Source organism: Neopelma chrysocephalum, unplaced genomic scaffold, assembly GCF_003984885.1.
Source record: "Neopelma chrysocephalum unplaced genomic scaffold, ASM398488v2 Primary Assembly neopelma1_104, whole genome shotgun sequence".
In the NCBI taxonomy this organism is placed as follows: domain Eukaryota; kingdom Metazoa; phylum Chordata; class Aves; order Passeriformes; family Pipridae; genus Neopelma; species Neopelma chrysocephalum.
The window spans coordinates 81,568-105,510 of NW_020897768.1; the positions used below are offsets into that span (position 1 = coordinate 81,568).

Below are 23,943 nucleotides of genomic sequence, written 5' to 3' on the forward strand. Positions count from 1 at the left end.
CCCTTGAGAAGATACTTGCAAGCGCTGTGATCCCGGCATGTTTCCATATTCAATGTACACACTAAGTAAATTTATTTTAATTAATTCTACTTCTATAAGGGTAAGAGATTGCTAAAGTTGCTAAATCAGAAGTTCTGCCTGGTTTTAGACTGCAAACTTTTTTTTTTTTTTTTGCAAAAGAATTGATTTTTTTTCTATTTTATTTTATTTTCTTCCGGAGATAGTGCTAACCCTACAGGTTGTCGCATCTTAGCAAGATGCTTAGCAAGAGCTTTGGGATGCAGCTTCCTGATGCGTTTACTGGTGCCGGTGTGCACTATTGCTGTTTGGCCATGAGGTGGCATGCCACGGTTTGAAGTATTCCCTTGTACTTCATGAACGAAGTATATGTATTTTTCCCTACAACTTATTTAATATTTGTGAACATTTCAGGAAAAATAGAGGAAATGGACCAAGCAATTGTTACACATTTAGCCTGCCAGGCATTCATCTCCTTTGGTTTCTGTGCTGGTAAGACATTCACAATAACACAACTGAAAAGGACTAAACAGAAAGGCCAGTTCTTCAAAGGGATTTTAAGTATCTGAATGACAGAATCATGACCTCCAAATGGCATCTGAGGCAGCCAATATGTGAAGTGGGAACATCCTTATGAAGGATCATGCACTGAAAATAAGTGTGTTTAACCACTGCCAGTATATGTTCCCCAAAGCAGGGGTCGTCATTTCAGCTCCTGCCCTGCTCTGAAGGCTTCTGTTCAGAGTCCAAGTTTGTTGGGGAAAGGCTGGTGGCCCTAGCCAGAACCAAGAGTTATGCTTTTTGGGGTGTTTGGACATCCTGTCCTGCAGTATGTGCAAATAATTTCTTTGTTGTAGAACAGCTTTAATATCTTCCCCAGAAACTCTGTAAAACTGGCAAACGTGGATGCGAATGGGGTACCTCAGCTAGAGCACAGAGGGGAGCCCATGAACCAAAGGTGTGTTTACCTTCTGTGCAGATCTTCCCCAAAGTTTGATGTTGTATCACCTGCTGTCTTTGGGGAGCTAAAAGAAGTAATCCTTTCTCATATTTTTAAGATGCTGTAGGGGTTTCTCACTGCAAGGGGCATTCAGGCAACTCCTTTCTATCTATGCTGATAAGAAATTGGTTTTGTGTCTAGTACTTCACACTTCAGTGTCTATTAACCTGGTTTGGCCAGGTAAGATATATTTATAGGGGCATTAAGTTTTATTAGCTCTCTGTAAAGTCCAAAACTATTTGATCCCCATTCGGGGGTAGAAACTGGAATCTTTATTGAACACGTGAAACGCAATTTAAGGATCTTGGGGGCAGGACATGTTAATGAGGAGGACGGGTTATGTTAACCAGGGGAGGGATTATGTTAATTAGGGGATTACAAAATTGATTAGCATTTCCCATAACAAGGATTACATGTGGGGGGAAGATGGTTAAGATTTCCTGTATCCAGGATTACATGGGGGGGAAGAGAACAAAGGAGTTTCAACGTGGTCTGATAACATCATGACAAAGTCTTTCCATATCCTGCTGCAGGAGACAGGCCAATCAACATGATTGAATATCAGTAGGTCTTGTCTGGTCCTCAGATTAAGGAGTTTTTCCCAGCTCCTGCTGTCCACGGCCTGCTACATAATCCTAGCGGTTCCTTTTCTGCTGATACCCAAGTTTTCGGATTGCTACAGCTCTCAGTTGTATACTTGAAGAAAAAAAGTACAAAATATTGGTCCCTTTTCTCCTCTTTCCCCTACAGCCCAGTTTCCTTGCCCTCTGACTTGAACTGTGTTCACAAAACCAGCTGATTTTTACTTCAGGGCTGGTGGGGAATGGGTTTCAGGGCCTTAGTGTAGAGGAAAAGACAAATCTCTTTTAAAGGAAATTTGATAAATATGTATGTAAGTAATAATCAGTTACAATCAGTTTTCATTAAGTGTATATGTATCAGGGGCTTTAGGGTTTTTTCCTAGCTGCAGTTCCCAATGGCTGTGGGCTTCCCACACCTCACTGATTTTTTGGGGGTGTAGGGGGATACCTAAGGAAAAGATTGTTCCTGTTATTCAACCTTCAAGAAGACCTTTGAAATTCAGGGTACTTACCACAACTCCTGTACTTTGAATCAAGTACAGAATCAAAATCTTTGTTTTGTATAATTTGGCACCTACCTTAAATGACAAACGGAATATAGTGGGTTGGTTCAGTTCTGCCTGGAAATTTAATCACATGGAGAAGAAAACACTGAGTACCCTTAAACTCGCCTTGAGTACGCATATTAGTAATTGACAGTGTCTAGTCAGATGGTGATCTGGAAAGTAAAGTCTGAGAAAAATAAACCTACAGATATTAAAGTCAGCTGCATTTCCCAGTTGTAATAAAGTGGGAAGATTGTGAGGGGCTAACTTTCACAGAAGCTGACACCACAGTTGCCAGCAATTTTGTTTGGAACCTGCTCCCTCTTTAAGAAAGTATGCCTTTTTTAACATTTCACATAAAAACCTACCAAAGTCTGTAGAACCTGAAAAACTACCAGAAAAAGTAATCTGATGACAAGATGAATATTTGTCTGGGTATGTGCAACGCAGTGAATCAAGTTTTTCTTCTTTCTTCTTCAAGGACTCAGAGTCTCTTATGAGACCAAAATCATACAGTGTATTGTCAGCATCTCATTACCATTCACAGGGATTAAAAAAAATAACAATGGGGTGCAGTGTTATCATCTGGTGATCACTGAGCTTCAGCGCAGCAGCATTGCTGATAATTTTATCCTCAAATTGCAATTCAGCTTCTCATCAGGCCTTGAAGATGTTTTGATATAGAACAATTGTAGCCTAAACCAAGTTTAAACTTAGGGCATCTAAACAGAGAAAAGATTACTGCTATTCTAGGTTTAATGTCAAGCCTGAGTTAAGGTTTTCCAAGAGACCTCAGGGAACAAGCTGCTGTGCTCTCCTTCAATTCAGTGCTCTTTGCCCTGCTGTAGTACCTCAGGACTACCAAAATACGGAGGCGTTAGAGTGATGAAAGTTTGAAAATGTGGACAAAAGTAGGAATCTGCAAGTTTTCCAGGAGCCCTTATGTGCAGAGGATGCCTACTGGTTTGGGCAGTGTGCAAATGGCTAAATGCAGGGTGGACTGAAGCACAGTGATGCAAACTATATCTTTCTGTGTTACCTGCCCTGTGGTTGGAGCAGCCACACAGTTGTGAGGACAGTACAGATAGTGGGGCTCACTCTCATGCAAGAATTTGGGCTGTGTTCGGGAGAATACTGGCTGACCCATCTCCTTGGCACTGGCCCTATGTCTTCGTCATGAGGTTAATGATGGAGAACCTGGCCTGGCAATCCTAACTGTAGCTGTGCCCAAACCACACGCGTTTCACATAGGAGTGAGGTTGGCACACACAAAAGTGTATGTGAGCTTAAGTTTTCTCTCATTTTGAAGCTCAGGCCTGGGAGCAGACTTGATGCCTTGGAACAGGCAAGAGTTAAAAAACCCCAAAAAACAGGACTCTTACTCCCCTGCTATAAATCTGCATTTGTCAACAGGGCTAGGATGGTAGGCTGGGACAACAGCTGGTAAAGTTATAGTAATCATGGAGACAAAGAGAGTATTTTGATGAAAAAGACCACATTTTGTAGTTTACCTGGACAACAATGACTCCCTGCAGGAGCAGATGTGCTGCCTCACCCTGCAGTGAACCAGCATCAAAGCCTGCCTGACTTAGGATTCCAAGCCCTATTACAGCTACAGGTTGATTTTTATAGGATTATTTAGATTGGAAAAGACCTTGAAGGAGATGGAGTCCGACCATTAACCTAGCACTGCCAAGTCCACCCCTAAACCATATCCGTAAGTGACACATGTACATGTCTTTTAAATGCCTCCAGGGAGAGTGACAGAACCACTTCCCTGGGCAGCCTGTTCCAATGCCTGATAACCCTTTCTGTGAAGACAGTAATCTTTATAGTACTTTAATAATTTTTTTATTCTGTTCCATTATTAGAACCCAAAGAACTCACAAGGCAGAGTGGCAGAGGACTCTTTGGTCTGTTTGTTCATCCTGTATTCACCAACCCCAAGGCCAGACATTCATTCTTTTTTCTCCTGCTCTCCTCCTGCCCCCCGACTTTCCTCTGAGTGCAGGAATCAGTGGGTCTTCAGTAATGCCATGTGTACAGCCTTATCCTACTGTCTCCAGCCTCTCAGACCAGAATCCTGTTCCTTTCTGTGAGGGAATCAAGAAAGTCTAGAGGCAATGACCATGGACCACCCCTTCTTTGCCCTGAAATGTACTGCTGCTTTTACTATCAGCTTGGAGGGCCCTGCCTCCAGGGATCCTGCTCTGCTCACAGCCACTGCTGACTGGGCTGAAGATCTTGGTTACCTCCTGTCTTTGCTATGACTTGAGCAGAGGAAATCTGGATATTTGGCAAACACCTTTTCACTACACCAAATATTTATAGTATCCACAGACATCAGGTTGGTCACAGCTGTTCATATGGTATATGTTACTCATTGCTGTAGGTGCCAGAGTCCAGAGTAAGTCTGGGATGCCACCAGCTCACCTTGCCACCCACAGGTACCAGGGGAGAGGCTGCAAACATGAGGACAGCAGCATGTCATTGTCCCTCCACTCTCCACCTGGTGTTTGGGGCAGAGGAAGGCCACACCAGCTGGTCCCTGCCATGTCCTGGCAGGAATGTTCTGCTGGAGGTGAAGGGCTGAGGGACCTGATCCTTACACAGGCATTTGCTATCTCCCCTAAAAGCAAAAGGGAGCTGGATTCCCAGTCGCCATATGACTTTGGCCTTTACTTAACAGTTTCCACCCATCACAGAAAACAGCGAGCAAAGAAGTCACTCTTGTGCTGTGATTTGTATTATTTATGACTGTCTTCAGAAGAACAAATAGATTGGGCATCCTTTGTTAACAAAAGACTTAAACCACATCACTAGTGATACAATTGCCAAATGATGTGAAGTTTGAATCTTGACACAACTGATTTGGAGAAATGAAAAACACTTGTCTGATACAGGCCCTTCAAGGCAGTTTTGCTTCCTTGGTTACTAAGTGGAAACAGAAGAAATGAACTCAGAGCGAAAAGCTGGCCAAAGACCTTCCTGGTTTGCCCTGTCCTCTAAGAGACTATCGATGCCATACAGGAAGTCATCTCATGTTGCTCACAGAAATCAAATAATCCAACAAGGAGAGCAAAGGATGCTTGTGTCATTCAGATTGATGCTGCTGCTGTCTGCAGGGCCACAAAGGCTGTGTCCTGCTGCCCCAGGGTGTTCCTCATATGCCAGACCTTTGGATGACTTTCCAGATGTGCCACACTGTACCCAGGTAATTCAAGCAGCAGCGTCTGGAGACTGCAAATGTCTGATATGAGAACAGCTATGGATGATCCTCAGTGTTCCCAGAATCACAGCATAGCTGAGGTTTCAGTCCCCCTCACTGTCCACTTAACAAGCCCATACATCATCAGCTTGTCTGTGAGGATATTTTGGAAGACTGTGCTGAAAGCCTGGCTGAAGTCAAGATAAAATACATCACTGCTCCCCCCTTGTGCCAAGACATTCATCTCATTGTAGAAGGCTCTGAGGTTGGTTAAGCACAATTTTCTCTTCATAAATCCATTCTGACTGCTCTTGATCACTTTTTAGCCTTCCATGTATTTGCAAAGAGTTTTCAAGAAGATTTTTTCCATCACCTTTGCAAATTTTGAGGTGGCACTGGTCAGTCTAGTTCCCCAGATCTTCCTTCCTGTTCTCCTTGATGACAGAAGTGACATTACTTTCTCCACACTCACCCAATCACCATGACTTTTCAAGGATTATTGTGAATGACCTCACAGTAACACCTGCCAGCTTCCCATCAGGGCCCATGGACTTACATATGTTGGGTTTGTTAAAGTGTTCCCTAACCTGTTTCTCCTGCATTGATGGTGAGTCCTCCTTGCTTGAGGAGGTGAGCAGTGTTGGTGAAGTTCACCTTGTGAAAGGCAAAAACACTTTAGTGTCTGGAGACTGCAGCAGCTCAGAGAGGAAGAGACACTGTACTGAATCAGGACCAGCCTGCATAGATTGTATGAGTCAGGTCCAAACTGCTTCAGGTGCGCAATTTTAATATCCTATTCACGCTCTGCTTTGATTACTGATTGCATCTATTTTTACTCTGACACCAGCAGACTTCCTTCTTTTTTCGCTCTTAAATAAACTCTGCCGCCTTCCCATCCTCCTTGGCCTCCCCTGAGTCCCCACGCCAGACATGTAAAGCCTGTTCCTGGCACAGACAAACGGTATCCCTGCTGAGATTCACCACAGTGGCCACTTCTACATATTGTCTGCAATGAAGTAAAACACTAACTCCTTGACCATAATTATTAAAAAGCCCCAAATTACTACCTTGATGGGAAGCAGAGCAAAAGTGCCAGGATTACCAGACACACAGATTAGTAAACATCCCAAAGGCCACAAGGAAAGAAAAACTCTCTACAATAACTCAGGATGTATCCCCTAAAGCTTCCTTAGCTGCAGTTCTTTCTACCACCAGCAGTTTGACACACTGTTTTTAATTTAAAAATACAGAGAATGTGTTTAGTACCAGATTTTAGAAAATAGTCCATAGCCTTGCTGGTCTGTCAAAGGGCAGGAGCTTTTTACAAGGGGTTGAAAAGGAAAATATCTGGCTGTGCTCAGTCTGACCTGCAATTCTTTTCCTGTGCAAAGGCAGTGAGCCTGGGGAGATGAAGGCCAGAAGAAACACAAGGTATGTTGCAAGGCTGGAGAGATGAGGGTCAAATCCCTGTTCTGCCTTTCTCATCTCCCCATTGGTGTGACTGATACAGAAACATTTCCCTTTCTCAAATGGATATTCTCAGGATAAATACACTAAAAAATGGAGGTGCTGCCTTGTATTATTTAAAATGCTGCATGAATCAAAAAAAACCCCAAACATAAAAGCTATGTTTCTGTAAGATACAGTCTGGCTAATATATAATTCTGAGAAACACTGCTGTAGCTCTCTGATGGCCTCAGAAGAGCCCTTATATAGAAATATACTTGCTTTGGAGCAAGCACAGAGATTACTCCCAGAGAATTAGCCTTAAATACTGAGGCTGGTGCTTTCAGAGCTAAGACCTTGCAAAAGTAGTGTAGGTCATGTAGTGCCATGTATGGATATTTGTGTTAGCTTTGGCAGTAGATACAGCCATCAGAAACACCAATAAGCCAGAACAAACCATCTTGCCTGTGTAATCATCCACACCCTGACCTCCTTGTATATCTACTGCCTGCCTAAAGCTCTGCTGCAGCTGTGCCTTGCACAACAGACATTTCTGCAGCAGAGAATAAGGTTACAGGGTTATCTATGGATGGATCCTCACAGATCAATTGGAGTTTCTTCATGAAACTACCCTGAATAAACACAGTGTTCAGTATATTTTCTTAAAATAGAGAATAATGCATCCAGTGCTCTTTCACCTCTGATTCTCCCATTCCCCTCTGCTCTCATGACACTCCACCCAGAGTGCTGTGTCCAGGTCTGGGCCCCCCCAACACAAGGAAGATGTGGACCCGTTGGAACAAGTCCAGAGGAAGCCACTACATTGATCACAGGCCTGGAACACCTCTCCTATGAAGGCAGGCTGAGAGAGTTGGGGATGTTCAGCCTAGAGAAGAGAAGGCTCTGGGATGACCTTAGAGCACCTTCCAGTTCCTAAAGGGGGCCTACAAGAAGGTTGGAGGGGGACTTTTCACAAGGGCATGTAGTGAGTGATAGGACAAGGGGGAATGGCCTTAAGCTTGAGGAGGGTAGGTTTAGATTAGATATTAGGAAGAAATTCTTTACTATAAGGGTGGTGAGGCACTGGAACAGGTTGCCTGGAGAGGTTGAACCCCTCCCATCCCTGGAGGTGTTCAAGACCAGCCTGGATAGGGCTCTGAGTAACCTGGTCTAGCGGGAGGTGTCCCTGCCCATGGCAGGGGAGTTGGAACCAGATGATCTTCCAGGTCCCTTCCAACCCAAACCATTCTATGATTCTTATCACTGCCCAGATGGGCACAGTACCTTACAGCCGGTTAAAAGAGCCTTAAAGCAGTGACACATACATGTTTCTTTTCATGTATCTCAAACACATTGCAAAAATTTATTGTTGTGAAGGTCAGAGATAGGATTGGTATCTTTGTATTTTGAGCTAAACAGATATAAATTTGGTGCTATATTGACCCACTGTGCTGAATGTACCTAAAGTAGAGGGAGTTGCTGCCAGCATAGAAGTCACTGCAAAAACGTGGAAAGGTCAAAATGACCCAGCTTATAAATCTGGAAAGCCTTTCTGTGTTTAACCATAGAAAAATCATAAAATCTTAGTTTCCTCCTTTTTAAAAATTAATAACTTGTCCTTCTTGAGCCTGAAATGTGTTTCTTTTGGAAACATAGTTGGTGTGATGAACACTGCATGAACAGGGACTCAGTGTCTCCTCACATTGTGGGACTGTCCCGGTTGCACAGAGTTACAAGCATGGAAGCTGCAAGAAGGCACAGCCCTTCTATGACAGGTAGCTACTGAGTGGAGCTGTGATTGCAGGAATAGCTTTCATTTTGGAAACCTTTTGATTCAGACTTCAAGGCAAATCAACAAAAAGCTTCTTGCTTCTCAGGCAGGAAGAAAGGTTGGTAGTAACTTTCTTTTAGGGAGGTTTTGTAGTAATAGTCCTTTATTACTAAGTGGAACTTAGTAACTGCATGCTACCCATCTTCAAAGACTTGAAGAAATGGTTGATCTGCAGGAAAGAAAATCAGACATGAGGAAAAAAATGCTAACAGTTGGGATTGGGACAGTGAAAACATGGAACAGGTTATGGGATTGGTTATCAAATCCCTTTTGCTGGAAGTTTTTAAAAACAGAGGAAGGGATTGGTGAGTGTAAAGGGAACTGATATACTTTGGTGTGGGAGCACTGTCCAAGGAGGCTTCTAGCCACACATCTGTATGGTACTATTGCTGAGAGAGAGGTGGTGCTGGCAATATTGCAGCAGAGAAGCAAGGAATTCAGAGGAGAGGCAAGATGAGACAGAGCCGATGACAGCAGGCAGCATGCCCTGTGTGGTCCCTCACTGGTGTGACTGGTTTGGCAGTTCCAGAGGAATCTCAGCTATGGGAGATGAAGCCCGAGGGGCCCTATCTGTCCCTAATCCTGCAGATTACCTCCCAAAGCACAAGTGCTTATGGCTCCTCTTGATTTTACTTTTTCTGTCTTAGAGGTGGAGGTTGTTAGAAATCTTGATCAAAGTTTCCTTCTCCTAGTTACTGATCTGAAGAATTATTATAAAACACACAAAGTTCGGAATCAGTGTGAGAGTCACTCACTGACTAAAAAAAAGTTTAGTGAATTGACCTTTATATACAATAGCACACTGTTACTTTATGATCTACATTTAGATTTTTTTCCACATAAAACAAATCACTATGCATCCTCTGTTTCACAAATTGCAATAAACATTTTGAAACACTCTATGAATACAATTTGTTCTTGTCTTCTAAGTGTCTCTGAACTACACCCTTCACCAGGAGAGTGGTTTCCCTAGTAACTAATATATTTCAAAGTCTTAAAAAAAAATAAAAATCTAAAAAAACTAAAATGAGAGAGAAAAAAAAAAGACTGAACACGAGATACACCACAATCTGAGGTAATGTGAAGTTTTTATTACCACTTGTTTTGTAATACTGTCCGCCCAGATTCATCCCAATGAAAGGTTTATTTTGCCTCAGATTTCTGGGGCTTGACTTGCTACACAGGCAGGGCAGGGCATGGTTACAACTGGCAGTTGGGCAGACCCTGGAGATGAGGCTCTCTACCTTCGGTGGTTAAAGGAACCAGCCATGAAATGCCATACATGACCTCCCTCAGCTCTTCCTTGCAGAGGCGGCAGCAGGGATGTGCGTAAGTGCCTCCTTCTACGGGGGGTTAGGTGGCCCCTAAAACTCAGTCCAGAGAGCAGCAGAGGCCAGTCATGCAGGAAAATCATGCAGATGTCAATTATGGGAAAAGGTGAAGGAATCTTTGCCAAAGATCTCTGAGCTGGCCACTAAGTTCAGGCAAGAAAATTCATATTTGGCACCCTACTTTTTTTGAGAAATGTAGGGAACTGATAGGTCCTGCTAAAATACAGCTTATGGTAGTGGTCAGAAAAGGGGGTGACATATGGAATGGATGCTGTTACAGTCTGCAATAAAAGAAACAAAAAGTGTCTGGAAAAAGCAGCAAGGCAATATATATTGAAAATATACATATATGAAACTGGGTCTAACCCTGCAGAGAGGGACTTAGGGATAATGGTGTATTGGACATGATCTGTCAGCGTGTATATGCAGCCCAGAAAGCCAACTGTATCCTGGACTGCATCAAAAGAAGTGTGACCAGCATGTCAAGGGAGGGGATTCTCACATCTACAGTGCTCTCATGAGATTCCATGTGAAGTTCTTCATCCAGCTCTGGGGTCCCCAGCACAGGAAAGATGTGGACCTGCCAGAGAGGGCCCAGAGGAGGGCCATAAAGTTGATCAAAGACAGGGCTGGAGCACTTCTCCCATGAAAACAGGCTCAGAAATTTGGAGTTGTTCAACCCAGAGAAAAGCAGGTTTGGAGTAGACCTCATTCTGGCCTTTCAACATGAGGGGATTTTATTAGAAAGACAGAAAGACTTTTTACCAAGGCCTGTAGTGATAGGACAAGCAACAATTGTTTTAAACTGAAAGAGGGTAGGTTTAAATTGGGCTTGAGGAGGAAATATTTTTATAAGGATGGTGAGGCACTGGAACAGGTTGCCCAGAGCAGTTGTGGATGCTTCATTGCTGGAAATGTTCAAGGCCAGGCTGGATGGGGCTTTGAACAGCCTGGTCTAGTAAAGGATGTCCCTGCCCATGGGCAGGGGGGTTGGTCTGGATGATTTCTGAAGGTCCCTTCCAACCCAAAAACATTGTGTGATGATTCTGTACAACATGTGTGCAAGGTTGGTGCAGTGGAGGGACTAAGATCACTTCCTGAATGTCGGGGGTTGACAGAGAACCTGTCAGCAGCCTGGCACTTATCGACGAAGCAGTCGATGTTGACCAGATCAAAGTGTACCCCTGAGATGGACTGAAAGAGAGGACTGAGGCCCTGATCCTGACAATATACTGATGCATCCTGAAGAAGCTGTCCCGTGAGAACAGGAACATTGTCTCATGAGAACAGAGACCTGTTTTGAACAAGAGTGGTCGGGAAAAACATCAGCATGAGAGAAAAATAAGAGCAGGTGCTCGGGACTGTTGTGGGAACCTCACAGGGCTGTTTTGAGAAAGAGCAAAGTTGTTGTGAGAAAGTAGAGTTTAGAAAATGCACCTATTAGCTGTAAGAATTCTGGTGTGTGAGTTTGAACTGTCCTATCCGTGTGGATTACATGTGTTCAAAAACTGTACTTAAAGGGACTGCTAAGCAGCCCCGGTGTGCTGTCTTTTTCCTGGAAATAAACTTTGTTGGAACCTTTTTTATGTCGCATGGCCGTTCCTACCGCGACACCTGAACAAGCTGGAAGAGTGAAGAAGGTTATACATGACAGCTGTGGTCCTTGAGGTCATTCATCTGCACCTTCCACAGTCCCACAGCTTGAACAAACTATGTATTGAGGAGGGCTGAAATGCTACCAAACCAGAATGGCAGCGAGGCAGTCTGTAAGAAGATCTGATACCTTTTATTAGATCAATGACATAGTGGGGGAGAATATAACAGTTAAAAAAAAAGGAACAAAGACAAGCCTTCAGGTATGAAAGTCCCTCCTGGGGCCTGCAAGAGGAGCTAAAGCAGGAACTGGTGTGGTAGCACTTTCACATCCATATTGCAACAGGGATGGAGAACTGGGCCCTTTGCCAGAGGAGGGGTGAGCAGAGACATTTACACCTGGTCACCGTAATGGGTACAGGTTAAAGACCATGTCATTGTGGCAGTAGTTGGGACCCGCCTGGGGCCCTCCCTTGCTCATGTCTCCTTCACTTCCCCTCAAAGGCGCCAAGAGCTGGCGGTGGGGCTGTGCCCCACTCACCCTGGGGCAGGGGCCACTCTGAGGTGCAGGGTAGGGTGGCAGAGAGAGGCAGCTGCTGCTGTAGGTCAGCAGGGATTTCTCTCCACAGAATCCATCTCCCAGAGGACCAGTGTTAGGCCTGAAGGAGCCATGGCCACCCTTTGTCACAGGCAGGACATGCTGGGTGCTGAAGTGGGCACAGTGCTGGTGGGAAAGGGCTGTGCAGGGGACAGCAGGGCCTCTGCACAGTCTCTCAGCACTGGCGATCCTCCCAAGGGATGGGCTTCGGCTCCCGGTCAATGCCTCTCCAGAGCCCTCATCCTCCCCAGCTGCCCTTGGGTATAGCAGCTGCCCAGAGCAGCTGCTCAGCATTGGCTCCTGGGAGCTTTTGCTTAAATGTCCCCTGAAATTAGCAGGTACCACGTAAGCATCCGGCTTGGAAAGAAGCAAAGGCAATGCTTCTGGCATCGGCATTGCACCTGTCAGAGACTTGGGAAAGCAAGGCATAGGTTAGTAAAACAAGGTGTAGTCTATCAACCCTCCTCTGTGAGACCTTCACAAGTGCACTCATTTAACACAGGTAACGAAGCAGACGGTGTAGCAGAGCCTCCTTGTAGGGGAGTGACCATGGGCTTTAGGGGCAAACCAAACAGGGCTCCCAGCTCACAGATTTGGGTTTGTTTCCTCAGGTTTTGCCCAAAGCCTGTTTTGCACTGAAAGAATTGTTTAGACCTTGCGTTCACAGCCCTTGGGATCCACTGCCAGCATATACTGAAGAAGGACCTAAAAATGCAATTATGCTAGTACACTTGACACCACGGAATTATTTTTTTTTCTGTGGAGTTTGGAAAAGCTAGGTATATGATTTTTAAAACCTGTTTGTTTTGAAGTGATCTTTTCACTACAATATTATGTGTCTCTTTTCAAGACTCTATTTCTAACTAATAAATTTTCCTATCTTTACATTTTTTTTACCCTGCAAACAGAAATTTCATTCAGGGATGGATCAGCACACAAGAATTATTCTTCCGGGTCCTTTGTTCTAGATATTTCACAACTTCTTTAATTGCCCTAATTATTGGTTTATAATTATGCAAACTTCAATTCCTTTCAGAACACTCATTTGTGCTATCATTTCTGATGAGTACTTGCAGGTCTTTCTTCTTTGTAATTCTGTTTTCTTCATGCATTTAATTATAGTGATTTTTCTGACCGCAAAGTAGCAAACCTTTCTGCTGTTCTCCACTCACTGAGAAGAAATGCCAACAATCTGGTATAGGACCCAGCCCACCTTCAACAAAAGACCCATTGATGCCACAGAGAGAACATCCTATATATCACTTGCCTTATTTTGGGCTTATCTCATACCTTTTTCTAAAGTTCTCCTTCCTGGTCTCTTGTGAGCACATTAAAATTTAATCCTTTCAGAATACATTTTTGCAGATTGAGCGACACAGGCTCTGTGTGTGAAATCAGATTCCTGAATTAGTTGTATCACAGCCAGTTTTGGCAGAACACAGATATAATGAGTTATTCCCAAGGAAAACCTGCTGAAGAGCCATGAACTGGAAAGCCAACTGACGGTAAATAATATAACCTGACCATTTCAAATGTGGCAAAACCCAAGGGGAATAAGCAGAGGTGGAGGAGTGCGCTCATTTTCCACAGCACCTTCTCCATGTCAGTGGAGGACCTTGGGACACATGTCAGTGTGGAGAAAACCTGACTGCCTCCTGTCTGTCCAAGGATGTGGCAGTGCCTCCTGCATCTGAGGGTGTCCTCACAGCCCTTGATGGTCTGCAGGTGGCCAAATCCTGCTCAGGGGCAGCTGTCCTACAGGAGAACATCTCTCTCCCTGATGGACATTAAGTCTGTGAATAAAGCGATCCAGGCTTGCTACTGAAGTAGCTGGGTTTTCTTAAGTAACGGCTGGGGGACTGGGGGAAGAAGAAGTAAGGATTTCTGATTTTGCCTTGTTAATGATAAGGGGTTTTTGTCAAGATACCATACACAGTATATAACAGGCATATCTTTTAGGTAATGCTATATACTGTATTCTATAACAAAACCCTTTTTCACAGAAACACAGAATGGGTCAGGTTGGAAAGGACTACAGTGATTTATCTGGTCCAACCTCTCTGCTTGAGCTGGGTCATTGTAGAGCCCATTGCACAGAACTGCATCCAGATAGTTCTCGAATATGTCCAGAGAGGGAGACTCCATGACCTCTCTGAGCAATCTGTTCCAGTGCATGGTCACTGCACAGTAAAGAAGTTCTTCCTCATGTTCAGGTGCAATGTCCTGTGCATCAGTTTCTGCCCATTGCCTCTTGTCCTATTGTTTGACACCACTGAGAGGAGCCTGGCTCCATCCTGTTGACACCTCGTCTTCAAATACTTGTAGGCATCGATGAGGTCTCCTCTCAGTTATCTCTTCTCAAGGGTGAACAGGCCCAACTCCCTCAGCCTGTCCTTGTAAGAGGGATGTTCCATTCCCCTAATCATCTTTGTTGCCCTCAATGGACTCAGAGAGTAAACAGTTAGTGTCTCTGTGTATGTGTACACGCACACACAAATCTTCCTCCTGAGTTCAGGTATTGCCAAAAGAATTTCCCAATTTTCAAGTGTTTATTTGTTACAACTTTCTCATAAGGTGGTGCAACCAATACTATAAGTTAAATCCAATCAAAACCTGCTAATGTTCTCCTTCAGTGTCAATACTGATTAGATTAAATATCTACTTACTTTATTCATAGATTTCTTTGCAATTAATTTTATTTATGGAGCAGTACTAACAAAGAATTTGTAGGAAATTCTTCTAAAGGTAACTCTTGCATTTAAAATAGGAAAGAGCTGATGCTCTAAAGCTATGTCCATACTGCTAAATGAAATGAAACTGAGGACTGTCATTGGTAACAACGACCAAAAAGCATGGCCTGTCGGTGTCTTGGGCAACTTCTGGACCTGAAGTGAAATGGACATGCAAGGGCTGTGTCGCAGTTCACCAAGGACTGTTTTTCACAGCATCAGCTTGAGGTTCTTAATTGTCTGTGTCTTGTAGCATGATGGCACATAGGGGCACAGGTAGATTCAAAGCCAGCTGTGTACAGTGAAGGGACCCAAACCTGATTCAACCTTGTCCAAAATTCTGCTAGGAAATGGTCTCTGGCACATACTGTCCTCCTGACCTATGCTAGAGCACTTTGTCTGTGAGCATGAGTTAGCACTGACCAAATCCACACCAGGAACCACATGAATAGTGGTATGACTGAGCCAGCCCCCCAGCCCTGCTTTGTTTACCAGTACAGATGTAATCTCCTGCTGTCAATCAGGCCAAAATTGGCTCCAGAGAAGGGGCACTAGTAGTGGATGGCAGTGCTGAGGAGGTCATGATGCTCAGGGCAGCCTTCGTCCTTCTTGGCCTGATCATGGGGAGGCAGAATGTGGAGATGTAAAGCCTACTACCATGCAGACCTAAAGTCCAGGTAGCCTCCACCATGCCTTGGACCACAGATCTTTGACCCCAAAATTTCATTGATCAATAACAAGAGTTACCTCAATCTCCTGTATTCTTTTTAATCTTATAGAAGATGCAGAAAAAGCTGTCTGTGCTTTGTGGATTGATCTTCTTGCTTCTGCTTCTAGTTTTGTTTCTGGACGTGGATGGTCATGAGCTCCTTTGGACTTTAGAAAGTAATCATGATATGTTATAGTTAGAAACAACCTTGTTACTAATCTTAAGGGAGCAAAATTTGTAGCACAGACCAAAACCACACTTATGGCCTAATTTAATGCTTTATATTTGATATGAATTATTTAATGTGAGCTTAGGTAACAAACATCTCAGATAAAGTGGGATGGGGTAGAAATTCTCTGAAATCATAAAACCAGTGCACCACATTTATGTGTAGAAGACACTCCTCATACTAGAGCCCCAGCTGAAGCCACAAGGTCTTCTGCAGCTTGGCTAGAGTGTCCCTGCAGTTATTTCCATTCTTCTCACACTTTAGACATGTTTATCAGCATGTTAATTTCCATTAGCTTCCATAGAGAATTAATTTTATTTAGCCTGCACACAAGTGAAAGACTGGAAAGCAGGAAACAGTTCAGTGCTTATGGTAGTAAACTAGGACTAAAGCTTCCAGAAAAAGTGCCCCTTATTTAAACACTTGCATACAGTCTTTTCCAGATATAAGTTACATATAAAGCACAGATGGCATTTTCCATAGACAATCCCTTGGGTACAACCATTTATTGCTCCAAGATAGCCTCATGTATGGTGCCTTATAGAAGAGAAGAGATAACATGGTATTTCTGGCTTTCTGAGGATTTGTTGGTTCCTATGTACCTGAGGCAAAATGCTTCAAAATCAACAGGTTTTCCCAGAAGCCTAAATAAAAAAATATACTATGCTGTAAAATCATAGTAGCATAGGCTAATTTAGGCTGGAAATGGACCTCTGGAAGTCTAGCTCAACGTCCTGATCAGGCAGGACTAACTTCAGAGTTAGATCAGGTTGCTTAGGACTTTGTGAAAATCTTTCTCCTTGCAGTCATTTGACCTTGTCACATTCAATGACCCTTATTTGCTGGAACAAAAAAAATTCCTTAATAAAACTTACAAAAACAGTCTTTAAAATTAACTTGCATAATGTTAGGTAATTTTATACCAACCTGAAAAAATATAAATTGGCCTTCATGCCTCCAGAAGTTGGTAACTGGGTAACCACCATGGCCTCGGCAGGAAAGGAGTCTCAGTGGTCCATTGCAGTTTGGACAGCATTTCCCTGGAGCAAAGATAGTGGGAAACATTTTCTGTACAACAGTGATCAGATGAATCCCATGTGACACAATGGTTCATTGGTGGTGGATTGCCACTTTGGTTTGGGGCTCAGAAATTACACTGAGAAAAACTATGCAAAAAACTTTCAAATATAAGCAAAACTCAATATAAACAAACTAATAATTGCCTTCATTCTGCCCATTATTAAATATAACTGTCAACAATTGTTTCTATTACAGATTTATTGCAATTTTATAATTTATTATCACAGTCAGTTTTAGTTGTTTTTCTCTTGTCAGTGTTCGGAATGTTATATGTGTTCTTGTCTTGACTTTTCTAGAAGACATCATTACAGCCTCAGTGAGTGCATGAGCAATACCTTTCTTTGACCAAAATGTACATCAGATCCAGAAATCAGTATGTGCTAGTTCTATTGAGCAATCACAATTGTTTGGAACGGTCTCATAAAAAAAGCGCATGTGGCTCATGTTCTCTATTTGCATTGTCTTGCGCCAGTGCTGTGACTGTGAGGCCAGTTTTCCAGTCGTTGTGGTTTATGAGCAACTTCTTTCCTGCAAGACTTGCCTCCTGAGTTACTCCTGGGCCAGTGCAATAATGAAGTCAGCACTCAAGTCGGCAAGAACAGCACAGCAGGAAGCTGCCTGCACTGCACAGCTTTCTCAGTAGCCTCTCTCATGGGCCTAAGAAGAATGTCTAACTAATAGAAATAGGGATGAAAAAACTATTAGGGGGAAAAAAAATAAAAGAAACAAGCAGACAACTACTCCCCAACAGTAAGAAATGTAAAATGCATTGTTCCAAATCAAGAGTTGCATTGAAATATAAGGAATGGCAGAAGGAAGGCTGGATAATCCAAAGAGTATCCAATACTTGGATTTCTTTTATGTTGTGTTCACTTATGAACTGCCCATATAATGAACAGCCATGTCCATACTCACGCTGTTGTTTTTGCCTGGCTTTATCACATATGGCTGGTCTTAGGTAGATCTTCCTTCCATCCGAAGTCGAGCAGTCGTTGGCACAAACCACCACTCCAAGGCAAGACTTTTTTAAGATGCGGGAGTTGTGGTTGTTAGTGTTTCTCATTGCCCAGCTGCTGTGGTGCCTCTGAGCATTTTTATCCTCTGAGCTATAGATATGTTTTACATAGGAATCTGGCCATTCTTGAAACCAGTCTATCTGTCTTACATCCTGTGGAAAGACCAAAGCAAGCCACGTTTAAGCTGGGGAAGAGAAGAGCTTGTGCAGGAGCCAAGCAGAGCTGGTCCCCTGCTGAGTGTCTGCTAGCTGGGGTAACTCCAGCACCCCAGCGGGTGATGCTGGTTGTCAGGAGGGAAGACAGAAAAAGCACAGTTCCCTGTGGCTCCCCACAAGCCCCAGAGCATCAGGAAGGCCTGACCAGGATGTTGTTCTCACTCACCCATGGGTCCAACTCAGTGCAGGACCTCCTTGGGAGAGGAAGATGAGGTGCTTGATGGAAAATAGCAGAGACTTTCCTTGTAGGCAGCTAACTTCTGTTAGCTTTCATGGCAGAGATCCTGCTCTGCCTTTCAGTCAGTTCAAAGCAGTGCTACGCTGAATCATTTGGTTTGATTTGGCTCAACTCGCTGGAAAAAGGGCAAAAACTGAGTCACACAGACTATGTCCAAATTTGTAGGTCTTCAGTTCATTTTGGCCTAACTGCCATGAAAGACTTGCACAGGGAGTTTTCTGAAGTCCAAAACAAAGAAACCTGACATCCTGATCAGGTTTTATTTCCACTGCTAAAATGATTGAAAAACCAAAGGACAGCACAATAAGGAACAATAAAAATAAAACTGGAAAAAAAACCCAAAGGACCAAACACACATCATCTCAGTGGGTACAGTCAACATAGTAAAACTCAGTAAGCCATAAAGCACCTAACATACCTGCTGATGGTTTTGAGGGAAAAGGTCTTGTAAGGGGTAGAAAAGCTTAGTAGGAATTTCCTTTAAATTGCTAATCCCAGCCACTGAGATCCATGACAGCACAAAGAATATCAGTTGACTCCCATCAACTCCCGTGTTCTCCTGGTAGCCACTGGATAGTGTAGGAAAGGGCGTCAAGGAAGCCTCCAGACTGAAATGCAGGTGAAGGTGACCTTGGGGTGAAGGTCAGGGAAGGAGACATCCTGGAACATGGAGGCTTTGGGCAAAAAGCACTAGTATAGTACAGAAGAGGCTGGGATCCAGCAAGAAGACAGGTTTGGGAGGTGAAAGGCAGAGCTGGATGCTGAAGGACAGCAGCAGGAGAAATTTGGCAGAAACATGCTGAGGTGAGGGACAGGGAGGTGATATTGGTGTGCAGGGTGTGTGGGCTTTCACTGGAGAGCATGGTTGAAACTTTTAGATAAGAGAACTAGAAAAGGACAGAGGGAGGGGAAGATCACTATTCTGCTTCTCAGCAAATCTCTGCGAACACTAAGCAAGGTTTTCCTAGGTGCTCATGAAAGACTGTTGCCTCCATGAGGGAAGACAGCTTGTCTGCCTGGAACCCAATCTGAAGTGAGACTGAGCACCCACAGTTGCAAGGCAGTTGTGGGTTCTGTATTCCCTTCTCATAAAGTACTACCCAGGGCAAAAACAAATTCTGTTCATCTCTGATTGAATACCCGCACCAGAAGCTAACTTTTCCCCCCCTGCTTTCTATGCACCTCATCCACCAGTGGGCTAGAAAAGCAATGTATCTTCATCATTGCTATTTTTCACGCATCAACAGCTCTTTCAATAATACTTTTAAGGGGAAAATGCATGAAAATGTCAATATTTTCAGCTTTTCAGTAAAACACTGCCCCATACCTCAAAGTGACAAAGAGAGTAAAGGCAACGAGGCATAGGTGACTGAGAAAGCACTTAAGATCAGTAGTGGAGATGACTGGTCAGAACAAAATAAAATTCTAATCACAGACACATACCTGGGGAAGTTTGATGTCATTGATATCCCAACTTGTCATTTCTCCATGTTGGGAAGCAGAGTTCTCCTGCTCCACAACAGCTTCATCTGCACCTTTCAGCATTTTTTAATTCCTTCCCAAAGTTACTGCAAAAGTCTCTCCTAGCTGCTTTTGAAGTTGCCTGGCTGTCAGCACTCTCAAGCAGTTTACAACCAGGAAGCTGTTTCCTGAAGCTAAATGATACAGAGGCTGCTCATTAAAGATAAAAATCAGTGTTCTTCTGCCAGAAAAACTTGTTCCATTAAAAGTTTTGTAAGCCAGCAAGGCAGTGGAAAATATAGCTTAGAGATAACCTGTTATGTTACAGACACATCAATTGCAGCACGCAAATCGTGCCTGTGTCATCTGTTTTGCTTTGTTCGATCTTCTGTCATACCAAGTTTATAGTCATGTAACTCTGCTCACAGGCTCTTTGAACATCTGATTCAACTCTGGCTCAATATTTCCGGGGCCAAAGTGATTGAACAGCTCAGCAGCTGTTAAGGGGTCTTTGAGTCGCTGCTTACCCATTAGATATTTTGTGCACTGCATGTGACAAAAGCAAGTAACAAGAGGGGTCTGCTTCATCACTTCAGATGAAGTAGTGCTCAATCATTTAACATATTGTTAGCACCTCTGAGAGATTACCCATTGCATGAAAGAAGTGTAGAAAAGGAGGTTGAGCTACCTGCATTTTCCTATCTCAATAGCAGATTGAAATAAAAAAACCCCACCAAGGTATGTTTGTTAAAACCAACAGATTTTGCCTGAAGTCTTATAAGGCAAGTGGCTGCCCTGTTCTGAATTTCAATACTAGCCAAGCTTAATAACCTGTTGTGCTGGTTTTGTCTGGATAGAGTTAATTTTCTTCACAGTGGCTAGTATGGGGGCTGTGTTTTTGATCTGTGCTGAACACAGGGCTGATAATATAGTGATGTTTTTGGTTTTGATCCTCAGGGATCCCATGCATGAAAAATGTTGTTCCTTTTGCTAAGGAGAGAAAAGGCAACTCAATTTTCTTTTCCTGGAAACTGGGAAAGTTTCAATATTTTTAGGATGGTTATTGTAGTTATTCCACTTAAGGATTTATTAAGGACTACTGAGTAGTGAGAGAAGTAAAATCTACTTGACGTGATTCTATTTCATAGACTTTATTAAGAATAATTTATTTTATTTTTGTTTCTTGGTCCTTGGAAAGTGATTTAGCTAGTCCTTAGTTGACCTATTTATAAAATACCTGTGATCTGTTATATTATCAACTCTAAAGGAAGAGTTTGTTGATATTTGCAGAACACTTGAAACATTTGGCTATATGGCGCTCTGGTAGCATAGTCAGAGCCCCACTGCCACACGTTGTGGCCCAGACTGTGGCAGTGGGGGAGAAAGAAGCAAAACATCCTCCATGGAAAAAGACCCCTACAGAGGGGTGCCTAGTAGTCAGCACCAGTGTGTTCAGGAATATGAACTGAGGCCGGTTCTGGAGGGCAGCTCACAGGTTCAAATGAGATTTTACACCAGAGGAGAAGGGAACATAGCCACTCAGAAATATTAACAGCTTTAAGAAACATCAGGTCTTCATGTATTTTCATATTGTGCTACAACAAAGATGGAGATAGTAAAGTCAGAACAAACAAAATATGAGCTACATTAGTAAACTAGTTGAATTTGCTGAAATGGCCCTTGACTACTGTGTGCTCTAAAACATGAAATGATTTGTTACACAATCCAAAATTATAGTCTCATTGCTTTTAATAATACTTTTCAAAATGAGATTACTTAGAAATTGATTTTTAATTTTCTTCATTAGAGAAAATGGAGTGTTTCTTCATTATGCAATATTGATAGAGATAAAATAATAATTAAATATTACTGTAAAGATTAATTGAAGATACAGATAATTGCGTAATAGCACATACACACAAAAATGAAGTTAGAGGGACTCATACATATTTAGCTTCTTGAAAGCAAAGGATGAAATAGTAGAAAAAATTTGAGGACTAATCGAAGGATGTATGACATATCAAATTTATGATTGTTATTTGTGTATCTTTAATTATTACTAAAATGTAGCAGCTTTATAACTTCTTAGGTTTGAAATATAGTTTTCTCTCCCCTCCCCTTCCCCCCTCCTAAAATACAGAAGGGTGTAGAGGGAGCAGAAAGTGATTCTCATTTAACTGCCCGAGAGCCCAGGAGCACAGAGTGAAAGCAATTGGTAAATTCAAAAACGAGGCAAAGAAATATATTTTTTGATCACTGTATAATTAGTATCGGTTTGTCTAATGAAGATTATTTCCTTCTCCCTACCAGCCTTGCACTTATTTCTTTAGACTCTTCTGCTACAGCATTACTACTAGTGTCGGTCTAGTATGTCATGAAGGTTTAACACTAGACAAGACAAAATCAAAAACATAGGAAAGAAATAATATTTGAAGATCCGTTACTTAATCTGTATAATATCTGAAATATGCTATAATACATTTAGAAAGAGATATTAAGCCTTGTATTTTATGACTTTTGAAAATTTTTAACTAGCAAGGATTAGGAAAATTTCTTCTATTTTCCTTAGAAGTACTTGATGTTGACCATTTAGGAAAAGGATTATGAATTTTCAAAAGAAATTATGTATATTACCAATTTGCATGAGCTTACAAGTTAAATTAATTCAATATAATCTGCAAGCTCTTATTTGGAAGAACAGTCTGGCAGACCATAACCACAGATAGATGTCAGGAGTTCTTCAGCAGCCATCTACAAGGAGATCAAGGACTGGAAAAAAACCCGGAGCTGTAAAAAGCTTCTTACATTCAGGCTCCCACTCCGGAGAGGGCTGTGCAAACCCTGCTGAGCAGCACTGAGGAAAGCAGCTGTTGCTGCAAGGGTTGCCCTCTGCTGTCTGGCTGCCCAGCTCTGCTGAAGGACAGTGGCTGGCACCAGGAACATATGGATGTCACCTGTCACAGAGTAGTCAGGCTCTTTTCTTGTATTTTTCTACCACCACATGAAGAAGGTGCTTTTGTCAGTGCTTCCTTTTGCTCTTTGGTGTCATCTTTCAGCAATGACAACCTCTAACTCATCTTAGGTGCAGTCAGTGGACCTTTACACGAGCTGAGTTACCTATCCTGCCAACAGCCTATATTGCACTGTCTTCCATGGCTGCTTTGTGCCCTGCCTTCAAGTGCATGATTTTCACTGACACTGAAAGTTCCTCCCTCCTAGCGGGAGCTCTCCTGCCTCTCCTCCACTGCAGGTGTTTGCCTTTGCATGCTTCTTGTCCTTCTTTGGTCTCACTTTCACTACTGCTGAGTTTCACCATGCAGCACCACAGGAACCAAGGAACAAGCATGTTTGGATGACAAGTCTCTTATACCAAGGTGCTACTGATACTCCTTGAAGGATATATCTCCAATTTAGCCTGTTTTTTGTTTTTGTTTTTTTGTTTTTGTTTTTGTTTTTTTCCGCAAAAAACATTCTGTAAACTTAAAAGTAACAATTTTATCTTCCAGTTCAATCTTGCTATTTGATAAACTTAAGCAGTAGGATGAAGCAACATAATTATCTCCCAGATATGGAGCATAAACTCACTACGAATAGACACATCATTTGTAATGAGGAGACAGATTCTGCCCGTGGAAAAATGCACCGGGGGTGTTACTCATTTTCTGGAGACAAACTTTTGTTCCCAGATTGCCCTGATGTATCCTTAAGTTGGCTACCCCTGTATTCAACATCATTTGAAATGCTTCTGCTGTCTTCACCATTCAGTATCCAAAAGTGAAAGTTTCTGCCCTGTGGTCTGGATCTTTGAAAGAAAGATGGACATATTTGGAGATGGAAGTACTTTTAAATCCTTAGTTGGTTTTGTTTATCCTTTGTTTCCCCTTAATTCTTTTCTCAAAACTGGCCCTTGAGATTAGAACTGGCTGATAATCTCATATTTTTGTTCAGTTACCATATTTCTGAATTCTGGACTGCTCTAGATAAGAAGTCAGTTGCAGGTAGTTCTAGCTTTGCTGCTCCAGTCACACTCATTGAACAATTTTTTTAAAAATGCTTTTATTTAAAAATTTTGTTTCCTACCTTTCCAGATATCCTCTTTCTAGAGTGCTGTCTCA

At 42.7% G+C, this 23,943-nt stretch overlaps 1 protein-coding gene across 1 annotated transcript; it reads right to left on the minus strand.

Moving 5' to 3' along the window:
* Window positions 1-11,956: 11,956 nt before the first annotated feature.
* GCM1 (glial cells missing transcription factor 1) lies at window positions 11,957-19,912 on the minus strand. Its single transcript, XM_027696014.1, has 5 exons — window positions 19,811-19,912; window positions 17,814-18,066; window positions 16,746-16,858; window positions 15,628-15,756; window positions 11,957-12,562 (listed from the first exon to the last, which is right to left on the minus strand). The coding sequence occupies exons 1-5, from the start codon at window positions 19,910-19,912 to the stop codon at window positions 11,957-11,959; spliced, it is 1,203 nt and encodes a 400-aa protein (XP_027551815.1).
* Between the last annotated feature and the right edge of the window lie 4,031 nt (window positions 19,913-23,943).